The sequence below is a fragment of the Drosophila navojoa genome, chromosome 3, assembly GCF_054131105.1.
Source record: "Drosophila navojoa isolate 15081-1374.11 chromosome 3, UAZ_NAV_1.0, whole genome shotgun sequence".
NCBI classification, from domain to species: Eukaryota; Metazoa; Arthropoda; class Insecta; order Diptera; family Drosophilidae; genus Drosophila; species Drosophila navojoa.
The window spans coordinates 17,748,184-17,771,292 of record NC_142891.1 but is presented as its reverse complement, the minus strand read 5'-3'; the positions used below and the strand labels follow the sequence as shown (position 1 = coordinate 17,771,292).

General features: G+C 32.0%; 1 protein-coding gene across 8 annotated transcripts in view; it reads right to left on the bottom strand.

The window, feature by feature from the left end:
- Positions 1–589: 589 nt before the first annotated feature.
- Bsg (immunoglobulin domain-containing protein Bsg) overlaps positions 590–23,109 on the bottom strand; it is a 30,922-nt gene continuing 8,402 nt past the window's right edge. For 6 of the 8 annotated variants that reach the window (XM_089257343.1, XM_089257346.1, XM_089257345.1 and 3 more), the window contains exons 3-10: positions 14,743–14,976; positions 13,795–14,667; positions 11,043–11,166; positions 9,570–9,730; positions 9,374–9,481; positions 8,908–9,105; positions 8,701–8,833; positions 590–5,742 (exon numbers count right to left, since the gene is read on the bottom strand). In XM_089257343.1, the coding sequence (XP_089113469.1) occupies positions 5,715–5,742; positions 8,701–8,833; positions 8,908–9,105; positions 9,374–9,481; positions 9,570–9,730; positions 11,043–11,166; positions 13,795–14,667; positions 14,743–14,976 (1,859 nt within the window). In that variant the 3' untranslated portion in view covers positions 590–5,714. Of the gene's footprint in view, positions 5,743–5,971; positions 6,270–8,700; positions 8,834–8,907; positions 9,106–9,373; positions 9,482–9,569; positions 9,731–11,042; positions 11,167–13,794; positions 14,668–14,742; positions 14,977–23,109 lie in introns of all 8 variants that reach the window. The other 2 variants (XR_016196400.1, XM_089257349.1) reach the window with 2 other exon arrangements.

Genomic DNA, 23,109 nt, shown 5'->3' with positions numbered 1-23,109 from the left:
TTATATAGTTTTTTTCCATTGTTTTTGTTTTAATATTAGAATTAGGCAATCGAGTTAATACTACCTTCGTTTTAAATATTATGCAACGAATTGGGTTTTTGTTTTTAGTTTTATAATTATGAATTTTTTAAATGTATATTTAATAAACTCATTTCCGTTCTGGCTTGTATTTTATATTTTTAAATTTATTTATATATTTCTTATTTTTCTTTATATTTTGCTGTGCTTTTCAACTCATTTGTTTTTGCTTCTTTTTTTTCTTTCTTTCGTTTTAGTTTATTATTATTTTATTTATTTTTTTTTTTTTTCATTTTTTAGATTTAAGTTTTATGCCGTGGGCGCTAAATTTACAGTTGCCTTGTAAAAATTTACAATTCAAGCGCATGCTTTTAAAATATTTGTTTATTTTAAATGTTACAATTACTAATTTAGTTTCTGTTAGCTGAAAGTCGCAATCACCTTAACAAATAGCTGCATATATATATTCTTTAATATATATATGTATATATTATTTTTAATTTAATTAACCTTGTTTTCTTATTTTCTTATTAATTTAGAGTTATCTTCTGTTTTAATTTTAATAAGTTAATTTTTTTTTTTGTGTTATGGGGAGGTTTACTTAGATATAATACAATTGTTGTTATTATGGGATTGCAATTTGATTTTATTTAGACTTAGGTATAAATCTTTGCAGTTGATGCTTCCTCTGTTTAAATTTGAATGTGTGTGTGTATGCATGCGTACATTTGACAATTTTACGCATTACATATACAAAACTTTATACTGTTTATATACATAAGCGGCATACCTTTTTTCTTGAATTTTGTTTAACCAAATTTGAAGCCTGTTGCTTTGTGTGTATATGTATGTGTAGATATTTATGTATGTATATGTATATTTGTTATATACGTATGTATATTAGAAAGAGAGAAGTTTCGTTAGGCGTTTATGTATTTGTTTTTTATTTTATTTAGTTTTTAAGTAGATGAAGTTGTAAAATGTTTAAACTTCTTTTGTGTTTGTTGCGAAATGTTTTTGATGTATTTTTGTTTGTTTATTTTTTGGTTTGCAATTTGTGTAAACACTTTACATTAAATTACTTAACTAAATAGCCATACAAAATGTCGTGTTGTGGGTTACATATATACTAATTTTTTGTTTATATATATATATATATATATATATATATATATATATATAAATATTTTTTTTCTTTTAGTTTAATGAACACTTTCTTGGGTTCAATTCAATATTACTTTAAAAAGGTTTTTGTTTTTTGTTTGTTTTTAATATTTTTATAGTTTATAGTTAAAGTTAAATGTTTAAATTTAAGTTTTGCGTTGGTTTTCTTTTGGTTTTTAAAAAGTTGCTCGAAATGAATATATGTATATATATGTATATATATATATATGTATATAGTTAAGAAGCGCTGTGCCCTGTTGACTTGTGATTTTATATATATATACATATATATAGTATATATATATATATATATATATATATATATATATATATATATATATATATATATGTAGAACTATATTGTATTGCTAAAAAAATCATAGTTCATAGTTCATAGTGGTTGTTGTTGTGATTAGCGTTTAGTTAGTATTTTCCTAGTTGAAGACGCCTGGATTTGTCAATATATTTGCTGCCAGCTTAAACCGAACAGCCAAAAATAAATAAAAAAAAACTATATATATATATATGTATATATGTATGTATAAACACTTCTGCCAGATATTCTATAGGCTAGCTATCGTGTGTCTGTGTGTGTGTTTATATATTCCACTTTTTATGTAGGGGCACTTGATTGATTCAACTCTGCAGCTCTCTCCGTCTCTCGTACTTTCTCTCTCGCTCTCTTCAGCTTCCTTTTAAAGTGTACAAAAGTTTTTTTACTTTTCTCATTTACTTTTGGCTGACCGTCGGGATTTTATTTGTTTTACAAATAATAATAAATGTTGCTGCTTCTATGTTATTGATGTTTTTTTACCCGTATTTCTAACTGGTTTATAGAGTATTTCATACAAATAGATTACACAACTATGTATTTATGCTTGTCTGAAAGCAAGCCACACGTTTTTGTTTCTGATTTCTTTTTCATTCATATAAATATTTTATTTGTTAATAAACTATTTCTTGGGCATTTAAAGAGTTTTAGGTTCATTGCTGTTCATCTTTGTATTCCTACTGAAACCCTAAGGCATTTTTTGTTTTCTCTAAATTTATGTATTCAATATATATACTAATTTATGCTACAGTTTAAATAAAAAGAAGAAAATGGTATGCAAATAATAATTTATACTTGGTTTGCGGAGCTCTACCTAGATCAAAGAATGATTACTTTCATTTATTTTCGGTTTTTCCATTGGAAAAAAGTGTTGCCAATTGATTATAATTGTGGCGCATATGCAATAAGTGCTGCCCATTTTCTTTGGTTAAATCGTGTCTGTCAGTGTTGGAAACAGGTCATTAAAACGTGTGGCTTGCAATAGATATCAATCATATTTTCGACTCTATAATTGTTGTATCTAATTAAGTATTCCATATTTGTAGCATTTTGCATGTATTTTTGTTTGTATCTTGAAACTGAATGAATTGTAGGTGAAACTTTAGTTTGTTGCTTACTTTATGTAGATTTTCTGCACACTACACCATGAAATATATGTAGTTGTTCCAAGTTGTTTTTAACGTGGCTTAGATTTACATTAAAATTATCTTGTCTCATATACATACATATACATACATACTACATGTATATATACATATATGTTTAGCTTAGCTTAATTTTGGTATAATTTGTATTTATGTGTTGTATATGAAGCGCTTAATGCGGGAGTTTTAAAATTGTGTGCCAGTTTTTATAGTTGTTGTTATCGATAACAATCATAATATAAATAATCGAAAAAAATAAAGGCATTAAAGAAAATCGTATTTCAAATATATGTTTATATATACTGAGGATTTATAGGATACACGATTTGTTGTTCGTTTATTTTTTGTCAGGCTTTGTTCTTGTTCTGTACATAGAAAATTAACATAAAAGAAACATACAATACTGTGTATGTACTTTATTGTATATAAGTGTATATATATGTATATATATATACATATGTATATATATATGTGTAATTGTTTTTTGTTATAGTATATATATAGCAATAGTTGACGTTTGTTTCAAAATTGTTGTTCATAGTATGTTCAGTAGTTGTTTAATTTTGTTGTTTGTTTTTGTTGTTTGTGGGTTATATTACGTCGTACATTATAGCAGTAAATAGGTATCGTAGCTGTTGTTCATGTTGTTCGTGTTTGTATATAAAGCAACGTGGGTTCACTTAATCAGTTCAAGAGGTCGTATATGTATATATGTAGGATATACATATACACAATGTATGCAAGTGTATATGGGGGTGTGTATGTAAGGGAGGAAATTGTGGTTCAATTAAACTAAAGCAATTTATTTATGAATTTTAATAAACGTTTTTTGTATACAATATACACTCATATATGTACATATATACTATGTAGATCGGGATATATATATATATATGCATACATATACATATATATATATTTATAAATATAGTCGTTACACAAATAAGCCACAAACTGTACAAAACATTGTACATATGTATATGTACCATAAAAAAACTTATAGACAAAGCCCCTACGATTTTTTTCAAATTTCAATTTTCGATAACAGTTGTCATTTTATCGATCGATAGAGCATTACGATTACGACGGTTTCCAAGTATGTTTTTATTTATTTTTTGCTAGGCTATTTAATTGTTTCTATATATATTTTTATATTTAATTATTCATGTATATCGATAATTATATATATCGATATCCATTTATTTTTAATTTAATTTTTTGGTATATAACAAGAACGATTATTATTTATAAGTTTACTATACAAATGTCTCGTGTGGTTTTTTATCATTATTTATATATATATATATAAATATATATATATATTTTTTTTAAATATATATATATATAAATATTTAAAGCTTTGGTGGCGGCAAAAAATTGAAAACCCAAATAAAAATGTATAAATACGTTTAGAAGAAACAAATTATTCAAAATTAAATATCTCACTTTCAGTTACAGATGAAAATTGAAGACCGCTTTAGTATTTTTAAGTGTTTTTTTTTTGTTTTGTTCACTTCGTTTATGTTTATACACATACATACATATTTAAATTTAAATTAATAAAAAATAAACAAACAAAACACGGTTAACAACTAACAAAAACCAATAAGTAATAGTGTGTTTTTGTTTTTAGTTTTGTTGAACAAAAATGAGGCAAAATTTATTTGAATATAATTAATTCATGTAATCCATTGATCATTGATCAGAAATCACCTATCGTCAATCTTTATCATAATACATGATGATTTATAATTTATGCTTGGATTCGTTATTAATGATTCATAATTTCCTGATTATTGACTCATGATCGATGATCATAATTATTTAATCAATCACCCATCTGAGTTCATAATTCATGTTAATAATGAACTCATAATTAATTTTTAATTACAAGCCATCTATGAATCATGAGCCATGAATTAATCATCAAACATGAATCATGAATCATCAATCATAATTCATAATTCATAATTCATAAAATACATAGTATAAGCAATTAGTACTGAACTTTTTAAGTTTTGGCAGTACGCATCTTGTATTAATATTAATTGTAATTGTTTATGTTTGGGTTTGTAATAGTTTAAAATTATGCAAATATACAATGTAGGTTTCTTTATGTTCTCTATCATAAATCGTACAGCATTTATGTTTTTTTTTTTTAGATTTACTTTGTTATTAAAATATATTCATAACGCGCTACTTAATTGTTTAAAAAGTTTTCAATTTTGGTTTCATTCATTTCATTTTTTCTATTATTTTATCTTTAACTAATATTAATAAACAAATTTTTAACATTTCTCGTTCAACAGTTTTTTTTTTGTTTTTTTTTTTATTTTTCTTTAGTTTTGGTTTTGCTCCTTATACTGATCGCAGCCAAAAGAACTCAAACTGATGCAACCCGAAAAAATTGTTTTAAAAAACCTAAAGGACAGAAAAGAGTCTAGCTACAAATGAAAAACCTCCGACATATCCATACATATTAAATAAATACTAAATTAGTGTTTCAAATGTTTTTTTTTTTCAGGTTATGTACAACATTTTCTGGACTTTTGTTTAATATTTTGTTATGTTTTCCTACTAAAATGGCGGATAGAGTGCTACGTATGTGTGTGTGTTTGTATGTGTGACATCTCTGATAGTAGTAGTATTATTAATAGTACTGCGTTTTCGGTGTTGGCTTCATCTGTCTTCGATCTGCCGCATTATCCATAGATTCCATTAAAGTGACTAAGTTCCGATTTTTGTTTTTTTTTTTTTTAGTGTTTATTTAACTGCTATCACTTTCGTTTGTTAATGTTAAGTTCTTGAAGTTTTCCTTTTAAATTGTTCATTTATAAATACGTTTATAATAAAATACAATTGGACTAAACAAAATCTTCTTTCATACAATATTTTGTGAAAAGTTGAAAAGTTTCGGGTGTGAGGGAGAGATTTCTCTTGGATGTATTTAACAGATTTTCATTTATTTTTTATGTTGTTCTCAATTATATTTCGATTTTAGTATTTATTTATATTTTGTGTTTTTTTAAGCTGTCTTTAGGAATTATTTTTTTCTTTTAATCATAATTTCTCCTTTTCTTTTTCCTGCAATATATAGAAAACAAATGGCAAAAAATCGCATATGAGTCAAAGAGATTGGCGCAATGTGACACTAGGACATATTGAAGGTCAAAGTAAACTATATGGGCAATCAATCAATCAGTCAATCAATACATAACAAGTAAACTAACAAAGAAATACAAAATTTAATTTATAGACCAAAATAAAAATTACTAAAAAATGTATTTTATTTTTCAATTTTTTTTTTTTTAACTTTTGTTGCGGTTGTTTTTGCTGGTACAAATATTAGGCTACTGGTTGTTGTTGTTGGTTTTTGTTAATAATATTATTGTTATAGTTGTTGTTGTTGTTGCTGTTTACGGCTGCACGCTGGGATATTTTTTTATTTTAGGTGGAATTGAATCGATTTTAATTCTTTTTTTTTTTTTTTTTTGCTTTAGCATTAGCGACAACAATCGATTCAATCATTCAATCAATTAATCAAGCTGCAGGCTGTGGCATTTACCTATTGACTTATGCATTAAATATTTACTTATTGCGAATTTTATCAACTACGGCATACGAAATACAATTTTGTTATTTTTTTGATGTATTTTTTTTTTTCGATTTTTATGGAGGGGGAGGAAAACAAGAAAAGAATGAAATACAATTTGATTAGCTCTTCACATGATTAATTAACTACACAAATTTCTTTTTGTTTGGCACTACGAATTTCGACGATTAAAGCTCTAAATCAAACTGAAAAAAAATTATAAAAAATTTTAAGAGAAGCCAGCAGCAAAGCGATAATTCCCAAAATGAGAGAAAATGCAGAGTTTTGCTGATCTGCAATTAATACTGTTTAGCAATACATGGGAAGATCACTATATACATAAGCTATATAGCAGCTACACACATATACATAGGCAAATTATACACAACATACACATATACAAAGTGTGAAGATTAAAAATGCATTTTATATTTCAATTGTTTTTGTTTTTTATAATTTACATTTGTTTTTTATTTGTTTGTGTATTTATTCAATCTATTTGAAATCAATATCAGAAATTAAAAGCAAAAAAATAGCACAAAGTTGTTTTTTTTTTTTACATACATAAATGTAATTTAATTATAATATTAATAATAGACGGCATAAACAAATCATATAAAAATAATGCTAGACGTAGCGGTAAATATATATATATATATATATAAGTATATATATAGTATATACCTCAAATTATTCACAAAAAAGAAATAGAAATAGAAAACAAACTGAAAAGAATAAAAACAAAAGTGCACAAAGAGAAAACAAATACTTTTCTGTGTGATTGTGTGTGTGTGTGTGTGTGTGTACAGACTAATTAGTTATAGGTGCTTAACAAATGACAATCAAATAAAGTAAAAAGAAATCAATAAAACTGCAATGAAGATGTTTTTTCGTTTTTTTTTTTTTTTTTTTTGTAAACTAATTGTAGCAGTGTTTCATGTTGTTGTTGTCGTGTTATTGTTTATAAACAAAGAATTTATTGCCAAACATTTCATTAAGCTTAGATAGTCATTTATAATAAGGCATAATAATAATATACATAAGTAACAATAGATAATATAGAATTGATCAACTTTCTGCATAATTTCACTTTCATTCAAGCCTAATTATTTAAATTAGAATTAAACAATAAGTACTTAAAAGCAAAGTTCATAACATGTTCTTTTCTGTTGTTTTGTTTTTGTTTTTGTTTTTCATCGTTTACATTTACATTCAAAATCTTAAAATGATGCACTCGATATAAACCAAAAAGAGGAAATTTTTAAGCGAGAAGAGGAAGAAAGCGAAATTTAACAAAAAGCGCAGCAAACAATACAAATTTTATAAGGCATACTTTTGCTTTATACATAATATATATATATACATATATATACTTGCATAATTATATTTATACATAGTGTTTATATGGCTACTACGCTCAATGTGTAATGATCGTGTGTGTTGTGTGTGTGTGTGTATTTGTTGTGTTTTGTGGGTTTGTCAGCTTTAAAGCACAAATTTTAGCTTTAATGTTCTTTTTTTTCGTTTAGCACACAGTTTAAAATTATATTTGTGTTTTTTTTGTTTGTTTATTTAATGTTATTAACTAGGCAGCACATAAACAATAAATTTAATTATTGAGTTTAAGTTTCGTGTTTTCTTTTTTTGGCACGCAAAAAGCTGAGCTTATGCAATATATATATAAAATACAAAAGCAAAATACGCAAAAACAATTATTTGTTTTTTGTTTATATAGTTTTAACTGCATTTTGCGCGCCAACAAAATATATATATATTTACGTTTATATAATTATAAATACTTGCAATTATATAAATATATACTTTGTTTTTTTTTTTTTATATTAATATAATTTTGTTTAATTTTGTTAACTAAGAAAAATTTTGCTAAATTTGTTGTTGCTGCTGCTGCTGTGTCTGTGTGTAAGTACGTTGCTTATGTCTCTCTCTGTGTGTGTGTTTGTGTGTGTGTGTTGTGTTTGTGTGTTGTGTGTGTGCGTTGTGTTTGTGTATGTTGTGTTTGTGTGTCTGTGTGTGTGTGTATATGTGTGTTTGTGTTTGTGTGTGTGTGTGTGTGTGTGTTTGTGTGTTTGTGTATGTGTGTGTGTGTGTTTGTGTATGTGTGTGTGTTTGTGTGTGTCTGTCTGTTGTGTTTGTGTGTTTGTCTGTCTGTTTTGTGTGTGTGTGTGTGCGTTTTTGTCTGTGTGTATGTATGTATATGTCGTGATTGTTGTTGTGTGTGTCTGTTGCGCATTTGCGTATGCAGCTTCAAACGTCTTTAATTTGCAGTTTATTAACTAAAATGTAAATTTGCTGCTTCATTTCAGATTGTTACAAAATATTTGGTGTTGTTTGTTGTGGACTGCTTGTTGTTGTTGTTTGTTGATTTCATGTTGTTGTTGTTGGGGTTTTTTTTCTTGGTGTTGTTGTTGTTGTTGTTGTTGGCAACTTACTGTTCTTGTGGATCAGTATCACTCTCTTCCAGTTCGCTCTTATTGCGTCTCTTCTCATAGATAAGAATGATCACACAAAGTATCAAAACCTCAGCACAAATGCCAAGAAAAGGCCACAAGGCAGCATATTTGCCTGGGAGTGAACGATAAAAACAAATTAGGATAGATAGATATATCTAAAATAGCAAATTCAGCATTATAATTTACCCTTAACACGAACGGTTGCAACATCGGTGGCAACGGTGCTATTGCCATAATCATTGGCCTCATTGCGTCCATGGCATTTGTATTCGCCTCTATCATCCAATGTAACGTTCTCAATCATTAAAATTGCATTTTCAATTTTATTATCATCCGCTTTCAATATATAACGATCTGTGCTATTTGTGATATTTGTGTAATTGCCTGTGCGGAAAGAAGAAAAGAAATTCGAATTAGTATCTGATTTAGTCGAGAATATTATGGAGTTTTCTAGCAAAAGGTATATTAGTTTATATTAGTTTGTATAGAGCTTCTTCATAGAATGTAAAATTCAAGTGATATAAAACTTGTATATCTTTATGCCAAGGCATTTCGTCGATCTACATAATGTTCATCTTATAGTTACTTTTTATAATATTATTTTGCTGTCTGTTTATTCACTCTGATTCTCTCATCATCTTAGATCACTCACCAAAGCTCCATGACAATTGAGGATTGCTACCGAGAACTGTGCAGGGGATCATCATTTTCTCACCCTCTACAACACCATAATTTGAAGGCACTCGAACGACCATGCGAGCTGACCAAAAAAAGGAATTTAATATTATTAAAATGTTTTCATTCTTTTTATAAATACCTTTTTGTTAATTATATGTTTGTTTACTTACCAATCACGTGAATATCTTTGGACACACCCTTGAACTCACAACTGTAGTCACCATCGTCGTGAGCTTCCGCTCTGTCAATTATGAACTTTCTTTCGGCATGGATAAGTTTAAATCGACCTCTCAGTGAGGGGACATCCGTCACATTGACGCCGCCCTTTTTCCTATTTTAATATGCAAAATGGAGAACATAGCAATTAGTTCCTTTTTAAATGAGTATAAAATCACGAAATTGATAAATGGTTACAGCAAAAATACCGATAATTCTGTATAAAAATAAACTTTCAAAAGGATTTTACGGTGTATTAATAATTTCTTAAAAAATTATACAAAGTAACTATATTATGGATATTGATTGTTTTCATTGTTTATTTTTGTTTACTCTTTAGTTTTATGAACTGACATATATATAGTCATAGCAAATGAGACCTATAGCCAACCGGTTGGCCAAAACTATCGATAACTCTAAAACTGTTGTATTTTCAGTAGTAAAGAGCTTATATTTAACCCTTACCCTACAATATCTTGGGCTTCCACTACTCTTGCTGATACTTAATGTTGATTGTTTTAGGATATTGATATTCTTATATATTTTCAAAAGTTTGAGTTATCGATTTTTTGCTTGTGGACTGTTACTTCGGTTGTGCTCTGATAATTACTTTTTGATATTTTCTTATATATTTATATATTATAAACTACTGTTTTCAACTCTCATTTCTAACCGATAATTATCTTAGCTTGTCTTGTTAGCCAAAAATTCCATAGACCTGTATTTTTATTCAGTTCAAGAACTTTTGGTGCCAATTATTCAGTACTAATTCAAAGTGAGGCACGCAAAGCTAAGTTTTCTGGCCCTGGCGACCGACAAAAAGTGTCATTACCATTACGAGGCCTCCTTCACACCCACACACACACACATATATATATATATATATACATACGCACACATATTTGCATACACATATACAAACTTGAGTCGGATAAGCCCACTCCCTGTAATCGGGCACTTTTTAGCACTAGCACACACACACACATCCCATCTCAACCTCCCGCTCATCCGGCGCCCATGTTATGCTCTCCAGGTTACGTCAGTCAAGTGCTTGGTTAAGGGGGGCAACATAATTAAGCAAAAGTGCTTAGCTGTGCCGTATTAAAATGATTGCTCTTATAACTGCCAACTAGTATACAGAGCCATAGGCCATAGGCCAGAGTTTGGGGAGATACCAAACAGACGGACTACGCGCTCGAATGCCTTCTATCTGTCTTTCTATTGGCTAAGCTCGACGTACACTCTCCGAAATTTTGTAGTCTGTTTCGGTAAACTTATTACAAATGAATTGTGTCTAATCATACGTAATCATATATTATGTTCATATATTTTTTCTTGAATTATCAATAAAAAATTATTTTACGAAATTGTTTTCTTTAATTTTTACTAAACTTAACTGTTGTGTACAAAATATATTTCTAACTTACCATATGAGTGGATCATCGGACTCCACATTTTTCACATTGCAGCTGAGCACAAGCGGATTTCGAATATCGTAAAATTTGAGTTGACGCTCCACATGGTCATAATTTGGCACCAAGGAATCTGGCCCTGAAGTGAACATGAATATATATCCACACAGAAAGAAAGACAGAGAGAGAGAGGGAGAGAAAGAGAAAAACATCAAAATTGTGCAAATATTTATGAGATCAAATATATATATATACAAATACAAATCGTATATCCCAAAAAAGTAGAGTAGGAAAAAACGTTTACATAAAAAAATGTTTATCTAAATAATTATGCATATACGAAAAAGAAAATATATATATATCGATAGATAGATGGTTTCGTTTATGGTAGGTATAAATATATTATCGAGTTTTTGTTTTATTGTAGAGGCGAGAGCTTAATATATGAGGGGTGTTCATAGGGGGGTTTACGCAGGTTTTTTTCTCTATTTTATTACGATTTTGATTAAGGTCTGAGAGCTAAATATGAGCTGAGATGCTTGTGGTTTATAGATATACATAAATATTGGTTTGATTGTATTGAAACTCTAACAAGTATTTATTAATATAAAAAATAAATACAAATAAAACAGAAATTGCAACTTAAATCAAAAATACCAATAATAATTTCACACACATACGCTATTTGCACTAAATAAAAAAAAAAACGTATATCTAAGAAATTTGCAAACACATTTTAACACAAATTCAATATTTATTTATTTACTTTTTTTAGCGCCCATATAAAAAACCCCCAATTCAAAGAAAAACAACTCTAAAACTAACTAAAAAAAAATAAAAAATATTTTTATTAATTTTCGTATTTTATTTTACCTAAACATACATATGTAAAGTTAAATATTTATTTGAATGATATATATATATTTATATAATATAAATATGTATATATATATTTTTTTAGTATAGATATTTTTAACTTGGACTGAAATCAAATAAATTTGATTTGCATGACATATATTTATATATAAATATATATATGTAAAATGCAATAATGTTATAATTCGTTTAATTCCATCATTTAAATTTAATTTTTAAATTAGCTGCAAATGGAGCAATAATCGTTTTTGATATTTAAGTACTAAATGTTATTTATAGTTATCGAGTTATGCGATAAGCAAAGTCAAGCTAAAACTAAAGCAACAGCTAAATAGTCGATAACTGATAATCGATAAACATTAGCCCACATAACATGACACAGATACAATACATATTCATGTATTATAGCCTTGTCCTTATCGCCATACGAAAAGCAAAAACAAAAGCGAAATCAAAACCAAAAACAAGAACACAAAGTATACGCAAACGAAAGAATAAATGAAACAAAGGCAATAAACATTAAGCCGCGGTTACAAACACAGTCATTGGGGGCAAAGCAACAATGCTTATCAAGCGACTGAGCGCCAATTCTGAATTACACATGGATTTAATATGCGTCAAACAAAATGGCTGCCAATCAATCAAATTGAAGAGCCGCAGATAGAGAGAAATAGAGGAGAGACCGACTGAGTGTGAGAGAGACAAAGAGGGAGAAAAGGGGTCAGCGAGGCGCTGTGCACCTGACAGTCGTGTGATTCAAAAGCAACGGTAAACAACTGAAATAAATCGAGTAAAATATATATTAATACGTATATTTATAAATACAACAACAATGACAACAACAATAGCGACACACACATACAAATCAAAACAAAATGTTGCAGTAAGAGTAAAAAGAAATATATCAAGCAACAAAAAGGAATAAAAGAAGCTCCACTTAAAGATTTGCCTGTGTTTCATGTGTGTATGCGAGTTTGTGTATGTGTGTGTGTGTTTGTGTGTGAAGGCGAACGAGCTTAACTATCGACGAATAGTCAAAGCCTAAGAGCACTAGCGAACGATTAACGATTAACAACACCAAAAATAGACTAAACGATGAGGGAGTTTGAGCAATGTTGACGTGCGCTGATAACGATTGTAGGAGAGCGGGAGAGCGAGAGCGTGGAGAGCGTATAGCGAGCGAGAATACGAGCAAAAGAGCGAGGCTTAGACGATAAAAAAAAACATTAAGGAATTGGAATTGGACGAAAGTGAGTTTTGACGATGAACACGATGAGTGAAATGCATTAACTGTTGTATAGAGACGCAAATGAGACTGAGTGAAATGTTTTTGTTTTGTTTGTATAGCAGAGTTGCTGCACTTGTGAGTCCGTTCAGTTCACTCAATGGATACAGTGGTTCTGATAGCACTGCACGATTGCAAAATCTTTTGATGAGCTTCAAATTGATTTTCATTTTAATAATTAACTGGAGCACTTTGTATTTATACACATAAAAATTAATATCAATTAAGATTTGAGAGCTTGTTGAGCACTTAAGGTTATCGGCATGAAATTCATTTTGCGCTTGATTGATAAACTATATAATTTGACACTTTGCAAATCGAATTAACAATTATATTTAACGCTTTGTCACGCTATCATTCTTAAGCGCAATAAACTGTAATTAAAGTTTTCAGTTTAGAATCGATCTAATTGCGGCACAGCTTGAATATGCATGTATTTATGTGCGTATTAACGTTTAATTGACCGAGCCTATGTGTGTATGGAAATTTTGAGTGAGTTTTGCTTTGAATGTATGAGTGAGATGTCATTTCATGTGGTTTCAATTATGTTCTTGTGCGTGTGTGTGAGTGTGAATGCGAGTGAGTGTATGTGTGTATGTGGCTCACCCTTCTTAATAGGCAAGAACGTCTTGGGCTGCTGCACTAAACCGATGTTGTTGCTGTAGCTGGTTGTTAGCGCTGTGTGCACTGTGGGCACCGTTGCAACGGTAACACCAACACCGCCGCCGCCCACTGCAGGCGGCACAAATTGCGGTGAATATGTTTGATATTTCTCATTATGATGCTGTGTAGGTTGCATTGGCTGCGGCGGCAGCGGCAGTTGAAAATTGTTTAGTTGCTGTTGTTGTTGCTGTTGCTGGTGATGCTGCGCTCGATGATGCGCTGTGGCAGTGTCGATTGCCGTTCGATAAATCGGCATCGTTTGATTGTACAGCTGTATGGTGGGCGGTTCGGGTGGCGCCACCGTATGCTCCAGCAGACTGAGGCGGGGTGGTGGAAAATCTGGCGGCGTGGCTGAATAAATGCGATGAATGCCATTAACACCAGCCTGGCCGCCGTCACCTGTTGTTGTTGCGGCATGCCACGTGCTCAATTCGTTGTATCTACGCGTTGTCGCCGGCTGCTGCGGCTCGTAGCTGCCATAGCCAAAGCCAAAGCCGTGGCCTGTGGCATTGCCTTGTTGCTGATTGTGCTGCTTGGCGGAGGATAGGGACGGCGATTCCGAGCCCCGTTGCGGCTGCTGCTGCTCCTGCCATGTGCGCGTAAATATCTCATCGGCCGAGCTGGGCGTCAGCTCATCGATAGTTCGATAACCGCTCTCCGTCGGCGTCTCCGATTGTTGCTGCTTGTTGTGCACGTGCAGCATGTGAAAGCCGCTGTCGCGACGATGATTTTTGTTGTTGTTGCACTGATAACGGCCCTCGTGCACCTTCAGGGCGTGCCGCACCTTCAGATGGGCCTCGATCTTGTGCTTCTCGCCTGCAGTTGATTGATTGATTGATTGCTGCTCGTTCTTCATCAATCGTCAATCGTCAATCATCAATAAATACTCACCTTCGATGGCGCTCTCCGACAGTGTATAGGAGTGCTCGTCGTGGCCGTGCCGCAAATTGTGGCGCGTTATCGACTCCCCGTTCTTTAGCCAGTGTATCCGCTCAGTTATCGGTATGACGCACGTTATCGAAAATGGCTCACCGATATTGACAATCGCGTCGCCATAGTAAACGATCGGCGAGGTTGCCAGTGCAAACTCCGATGATTCATCGCTATCGTTCTCAATGATGCTCGCTGCATTACGACCAATTTAATCCACAAATATGCATATACATATATAATATATATTATATATACGTATATATAAAGAGCACACACAGCAAGAAGGTTACAACAAATCGATATATCGATAGCAAAAAGAGCAGGTTGAATGGGGCAATGGGAAAGGAGAAACATCATTGGAAATCAAGAAAACATTAACAATTAACAACAACATAAAATATAAACGTTTTTTTATTTAATTAGTCTTTTTACACTCCATAAAATATATGGCTACTATAGCAGATGTGTGTACGATCCGATCCATTTCGAGTCGATCGATTGATTGTCTGTGTATTATTTTATCGGTTAGATTTGTTTGCTTGTTTTTCGTTTTCTTCTTTTTGTGTGTTTCCAGTTTTCAGATTATTTGATTTCAGCGCCAAGTTGCAAAAATATGTATGTATATCAATTTATTTATACTAAATGTGTCGTAAATCCTACTTACATATACACATAAAAGATATATACAAAATAAATGCACACAAAAAAACGATTATCGAACTGAATAACCAAAAAGTCAAATTAAAGCTAATTCAAATTATAAATGTGGTGTGTAAGTGCTATAATTAAGACCACAGGGTGTTAATGGTCCTTGTTTTTTGTATTTTTACTTTTTTATATAAAATGTACAGATTGATACGTCAACAATTAAAAGTTATCGATAAGCATTAAGGCTAATCGATAATGTTGCGGGTAAAACTCTGAGGTGAGCTAAAAAATTATTTATTTGGGATAGTTATATAGAGTTGCTTAACTTGTATTTTGCTGTATTACAAGTTATTAATATTCAATATAGTAAATAAAATGTATAATAAAACACTATTATAGAGAAGCCCTAAATATGTTTAATTGAATAATATTTAAAAATTATTATATTATAGGAGAGTTCACATATAACATGGATCCATAAATATCGAGGCATTATTGTAAGAATACATAGTTACTTATATATTCATACTAATACTTATATATTCATACTTAGTTATATTCTTCTAACCACATGAATTTGAGATTCTGCCATTACGCCGGTTGCGAACACAACTCGTTCAAATTTAACATCGTAGAGAGATTAAAATCGATTTCGTCATTCAGTCAGGTGCCCATGTATGTATGCAGATATATGTATAAATATATGTATATGTATGTTTTAGCGTGTGTGTGACACTGGGTGACGGCGTCAACAGTGACGTCAGTAATGTCGAGTTTAAACTAAATATTCTCAAGCCATGGCCATGTCCATACATATACATATACCGCTGGTCGAATGGCCATGTGCCGTTTTCTTTTTTTTTTTTCGAGAGAATGTTATCTGCGCTTATCACTGGACGGTAGGTAACAAGTAACAAGTACTCTTGATAACTTGAAATAAGCAAAAAGCTAACATGGCAATAAATATATAGGCTCTTAACAAAGAATGTACAATATACAATATTTTTTGATTGCTGTTTGCGTATAGATAAAGCCGCAATCTTATCAGCTGTTTTAACAAGTCAACGGACATAGTCTTTATTTGTTTCACACAGAGTGATTAGGCACACTCGCACACATACAAACACACGTTTACGTACTTAAGTATGCGCGCGTAGTATTTGCCTTCCCTTTTCAGCTGACACTTTTACAGCAAATTAAGCGCAAAAAGATTGCAGACAACGCAATTTCATTTACAAGCAACAAGATGTCGCCCCATCTCTCTTTCACTGCTTGCAAGCATTTTCGTCTGTTGCTGTCACTTTGGATAGCATAAGCACACAAGCACACGCACACGCACAAGCTTTGCATTTACATACAGAGAGCATATTGCAGCATAGGACAGAATGGAAGGCGACAACCCAGTCGAAAAGTATTATAAATTTATACAACATCAACATCAACACACACACACACACACACCTACACACGTGCGCGTATAACACACCTTAACATTCTTTTACTCTCACCACACACTCTCGCACGCGCGTTCTCTCTTTGTCTCGTTTACACAAATGTTTAACCGCTACGCCTGCTGCTGTTGTTGTTGGTGACAAGAAATTTATGGTTTATTGCTTGTTCATGTAGCATAGTTTTTGTCGCATTCCTTGTGCCAAATAGAAGAAAGAGCATGCAAAAGCAAGCGCCAACTAAAACTTTATTTAATCAAATTTATGGCTGCCAGCACACTCCCAGCCATACTCACATGCATTCACACTACATCCCCCTCTCTATCCTACATCCAACGCACTATATGAATAGCGGACTCGTGACATATTGTTATTGGCATTCGTCCGCATAATGTTTGTATGAGTGTATACATATATGTATGTAGATAGATGGATGGGTACGTATGAATATGTGTGTGTTGCTAACGCTCATTACATTTTAATTTTTCGTTTAGGTTTTATTATTTTTTAATGAACGCATTAAGCTACAGTACAGTGCTACGAATCGTCTCATGTTTTTGTTTCACTAGAAAATGTTATTGCCGAAGGCAATTAAAATACTTACAGAGAGAATTTGCAAAAACTAAAACTAAAACTGAAAAAAAAGTAACCGCAACAACGAACACAAAGTGCGCTTATACAGAGAATTTTCTACAGGCAAAAGATGAAACAAGAAACATACATATAACAAAATTAATTAACACGAAACAAAATTGATTGCGCCTATATTATGTACCTATGCGTGTGTGTGTACGATTGTCTGTGGGCAACTGTGCGTGTGTGTGTGCTGTTATTTTTGGCAGTCGTCGTGCACGTGAAAGCACACACAGTTTGAGAGTCATTTCGTAAATGACTTTTGAGGACACTAATGAGCGCCATTTTGCGCGGGTTTAAGGTTGGCCAAAATAAAATAAAAACAAATGTGAAATTAAATGAATTAAAAATTCATATACATATGTATGTATGTACTTATATACATTTTTATATACTATATATGCATGTTTATGTATAATTGAAATAATTGCAAGTCAAATTGCATGACTGTTAAGGATGTAAAAACATTAACCCGGCTTTGAATATCCTGTACAAGAGTCGACATTACTTCTAATTATACAGCAACACAACTGACTACAGAAAACGCTTTGTATTGATTTCATGTGACTTTCACACACAATACGGCACACACATGCAAAATTGCATACATACATACACACACAAAATTGACAAATTGAACGAGTTCATCGGTCCCTGAACGCACAACGTGAAATTCATTAAGTAAATTGCACGAAACATGCCAATTAAATCCAAAAACAATTCGCAACAATTGACAAAGGGGCAGAAAATAAAGCAATTCTCATCAAACAACAACAACTGCAACAGTTGCAAAACAAATACGAATTATAAGGCAAATGCAAATAAACAGGGAGCGATAGATAGAAACAGACAGAGAGTGAGGAGCGAACGGGTGCTGCGTTTTGCCGTAGCGGAACATAGAAAGACAGCACTCTGTTAATGCACTGTGCCGCGACGCTGTTAATGGGCGCCCGGCAAAGGAACATAATAAAAATGTGCTAACTAACCATTATAATAATCATGCTTATCACAAACAGACAGACCGACAGGCGGACAGAGAGATTTATAAATAGGAGGCACATATGTATATAAATATTTAAATACGCAACCGAGTTACTCGCTAAAACAAACAAAATTGTTTGAAAACGGGTTGAGATTCTGATGCGCTGACTGCGACTGCGACTGCGGCTGCGACGGCAACGCCGACGGCTACGTCGAATCATGTGTCCGGGCAGTGAGCGAGCGCGAGTATATGTATGCATACACATGTATGCGTGTGTTTGTATGACTGTGTGCGACTGGCTGCTGTAAATTGAAATAAAAAATTGTTTGTCTATTTTAAAATTAGCAAAAGCAACCAAAATGAATATGACTATTCGTCTGAGCGTCTGCTCTCAACACACTGCACCATCTCTCCCCTCTCTCGCTTACTAACGGCGGTTTCATGTCCGTGTGTGTGTGTGTGCATAAAAGTTTTGTAGTTTTTGGCCACAGCAACAACAACTAGTGCTGCCAATTTAGCTAGTTTTCTCCCAAATTTGGCTAGAAAATTAAGTTTGCACAACAAAGTTTGAGAAGTAGAAATGTTTGTTATAAAAATTAGCTGCTTTTCTAAAGTTAAAATTTTAAAACTATCTTAAAGGCTACATTTGGATTATTGTTCGAACTTGAAGTATTTGCTAACTTTTCACATGGCTTTTCTATACGTAAAGCTTTTTAAGTTAAACATTTTAAAATATATAAAATATATATAATGAAGGCTGCATTTAGGTTTAATCTTTAATCTTAACTATTTGAGTATTGCAAACGCTGACAACTAGAGCTGTCTTTTAACTGTAAATGTATTAAGACTCAAGAACTTGATAAAAATTTAATTGATTTGTGTTTTCTTGGTTTCTTTTTGTTTTTTGTTAATTTTGGCTTTTTCTGGCAATACACATTAAAGATTTAAGCAAACAAACATTAACAAAACACTTGTTTAACGTTTTCAAGTATGTTGAAAGCAACAGAAAAAATACATAGTATACAATCTTAAATGTTGTTGTTGCCGTGAATTTCTGCGTCAGTGTATGGCGGCTGGTGTATACATAAATATTCTATTTGCCTTGTAGTTGTCTAATTAAACGAAATAAACATTAGCTAAATTTAATTTCCAGCTCCCCCAAGCGATTTAACTTGAGCCAATTGGATTACCGCACAGCAGCACAGTTGAGAAGCCATTGGTAAGAAACTGCTGATCGCATGTGAACAGTTTTTAAACTGTCCAAAAGAAAGGCAAACGTCATTCTAGATGAGTTTGCGGTCGGGATGGGATAATGTCTAAAATCTTCTGATCCAATAAATAATGCAGAAAAACACTGTCAGACAGTTTTGAATATTTCATGCGGCCTTCTTTGCCCGTGCCAGATATTTGTGTCAATTATTATTGGCTCGGCACAATTGAAACCAACGCAAATTGATTCGAAGAAAACTAAATGGACACATAAACACACAGATACATCTACAAATTTATTACACCCTCTCTTAGCTACATGCGCCAGTTTTTTCCAATCGCATTTATTGAACAGCTTGTAAACACACACACACACGCGCATAAAAATCATTTACAGTAAGTTGTGAACTTTGGAGCCAAAGCAATTTCAAATTGTCAAAGTCAATGAAGCGATAAAGCTTTGAGCGCCGGCCGCTGCCCTCTCTCTCTCTCTCTCTCTCTCATTCACTCTCGCCATCATCAAAAGGCATGGTGCAAATGAAATTGTAAAACAAAACAAAAGTGTCAGAGAGTGCAGAAGAAATAATCAAAAACGATAACAACAAAAGCCAACACACACAGCATTGATCGCACGAGCTGGCAACTCTGTCTCGGCACTAGGCAGCCAGCCGCAACGTCACAATGGAAAAATTTTCAGACAACCTTAGCAAAGTGAAAATATTTGAGCATAAATCGGATTCTGAAAAGAAAAAAAAATAGCAAATCACCCCCCGCACCGAATAGCTGATTGATGCGACAATAAGGCGGTGGGAGGAAGAGGGAGGGAGACAGCCAGTGACGTTTGTGACGCCTTTTTGCTTTGTTTTTGTTGTTTGTACTTGGCCGCAGCACCAGTGGCTAAAACATGAAAAGAACAAGAACAAAAAGCGCTGCCAGACAGTCAGACGAACATTTAATACATATTAATATACTACACGTACGGAGAGACAGTCTGAATGCACAGTGGGCTGCAAGTGCAAAGAAAACTTGACATTTTGGACAAAAAAAATTACTTAATGCATAAATGTTTTCACAGCTCATGTTGTTGACACATACGTTCATGTCTATATATGCATATATTATATACATATATATACATACATCTACACATATGTATATTAGTACATAGACACACACGTGTATATATACTTTTATTGTTCTCACGCAAAAATTTATTTATATTTATTTTTAAATATATGTATATATGAAATGTATATTGTAGTTGAACAAAAGCAGACAGATGCATATATACACACACATGTGTTTGCGTGTACGTGTGCGTGTGCGTCTGTGCATATGTATTCATCTGGTGTATAAGTGCCTGCTGTCTGCCTCTAAATAGGCGATGTGTGAACTTTTAGCTTTTGTCAGGTGCCTGCTAATGAAAGCGGGGGCGCTAACAGCATGAATGGGCGGGTATAGCTGACTGGGCCAAGGAGCCGAGGGGCCAGGGCCACCATCATCTGCCATAGATAAGAGTACAAAAAAAAAAAACCATTGCTTCCTCAAGCTCAACTCTTCCTCACCTCACCTTCCTTAACAACCCACGGCCGCAACTCTATTTGCCCATTTGGCTTCACAATTTTTCGTGTTGTAAATTAGCATGAAACGCAGCTATAGAGAGACTTGCAAAAGGTGCAATTCGCTGATATACCAATGCATACATATATTTACAGTAAAGACACGCTTTAGTGAACAATATATTTTGAAGCCTTTCAGGCAGTTGTCTTTAGAAATTGTGTTGTTTTGAGTATGAATAAAAGGATGAGAAGTCTTTGAATTAAGAAAGAGTTGTTATATAATTATTACAGGAATAATAATAGTACTAATCCTTAAAAAATTATACATATCAATAAAAATACAGAAACAATCACAATTATAAAATATATATAACAATATTGATATAATATAATAATAATAATAATGTAACAATAATAATAATAATAATAATAATAATAATAATAATAATAATAATAATAATAATAATAATAATAAAAATAACAATAATAATAATAATAATAATAATAATAATAATAATAATAATAATAATAATAATAATAATAATAATAATAATAGTAATAATAATAAAAATAATTATATTGAATGAAAAGCTAATTATTGTACCTTACGTTTACATATTACTTAATAAAAATATAAAGATTTGTATACATTTTTCAATAGATTTCCTTATATGCTAATCATCACTGTAGTTTACACAGTATTACAATTGTAACAGAAACTTCCTCTCTCTCTCTCTCTCTTACTCTCGCTTTCTTTGAGTGTATGTGGGTGTGTGGGTGTGTGTGCTTGGTTACATTCGCTCTGTTTAAGCAGTCATTATCTGGCACAAGCGGAAACACAGAGGCAACCTCTATATATCAAAATGTGCTAACTATTCAAGTTTGCAGGCAATGCAAATGCAGCAAAGGCAAATAGAACAATGTTGGCACGCCTACGCACCCCAAGGGGCGGAGGCGACTTTTCTTTCACTATGACACAGCAGCAGCAACAACAGCAACAATAACGTCGACGACGACATTGAAAGGGAAATTACATTTCATGTTTATTGTCTTTATAAAAATAATATTTTTGCAGTAGGCGAAGGCAAATCAGACACAAAAAGAAAATATGAATGAAACACATTTATAGAACCAGATTCAAATCAAGCGTAAACTCATCTAAGTACAAATTTCTAGGAAATTTAATAATCAGAAACAAATTTGACATTTAATTATCTGACATTTTATATGTTTATATTTCTAAGAAACATCCAAATTAAATAGAATTAAAAAAATACCTTGTACGGCAAAAGTTGAGCAACTTATTTAGTTAATTAAAATAAATTGTTTAAAGGAACACGCAGTTTGCTTCACTGTACACGAGCTGGGTGAGCCCGCAAATTTCAATATTTGACATTTATTAATGTAATGAAAATGCCATTAAATAAACAAGGCTAACAAAACAGGTAAGCCCCACTGTACATACAAACAAAAACAATGATTGTTGTTGTTCAATGGGGAGTTCAAAAACCTGCGCGGAAAAAAACTCGTCAAGTGAAAATGTGGCACAAAACGGGAAATTGTAAAAGAGCAAAAAAAGAAGTCTATATACATATACATACACATATATGTACCTTCCCAAAAGCCAACATAAACACCTGGACAACACGTGGTTTAGCTTTTCATTCCATTCTTTTTTGCTCGGACCAAACGAAATTTTCGCTTTGAAGTAATCGGATAGAAAAAACAATAGCAAATAAAAGATTGAGAAATAAGGGTTGCACGCACATAGACGAAGTGCAAATGCTCTAACTTAAGTTATTTAATATTGCCAGTTATATGTGGCTATATTTGGAGATACTTTTCT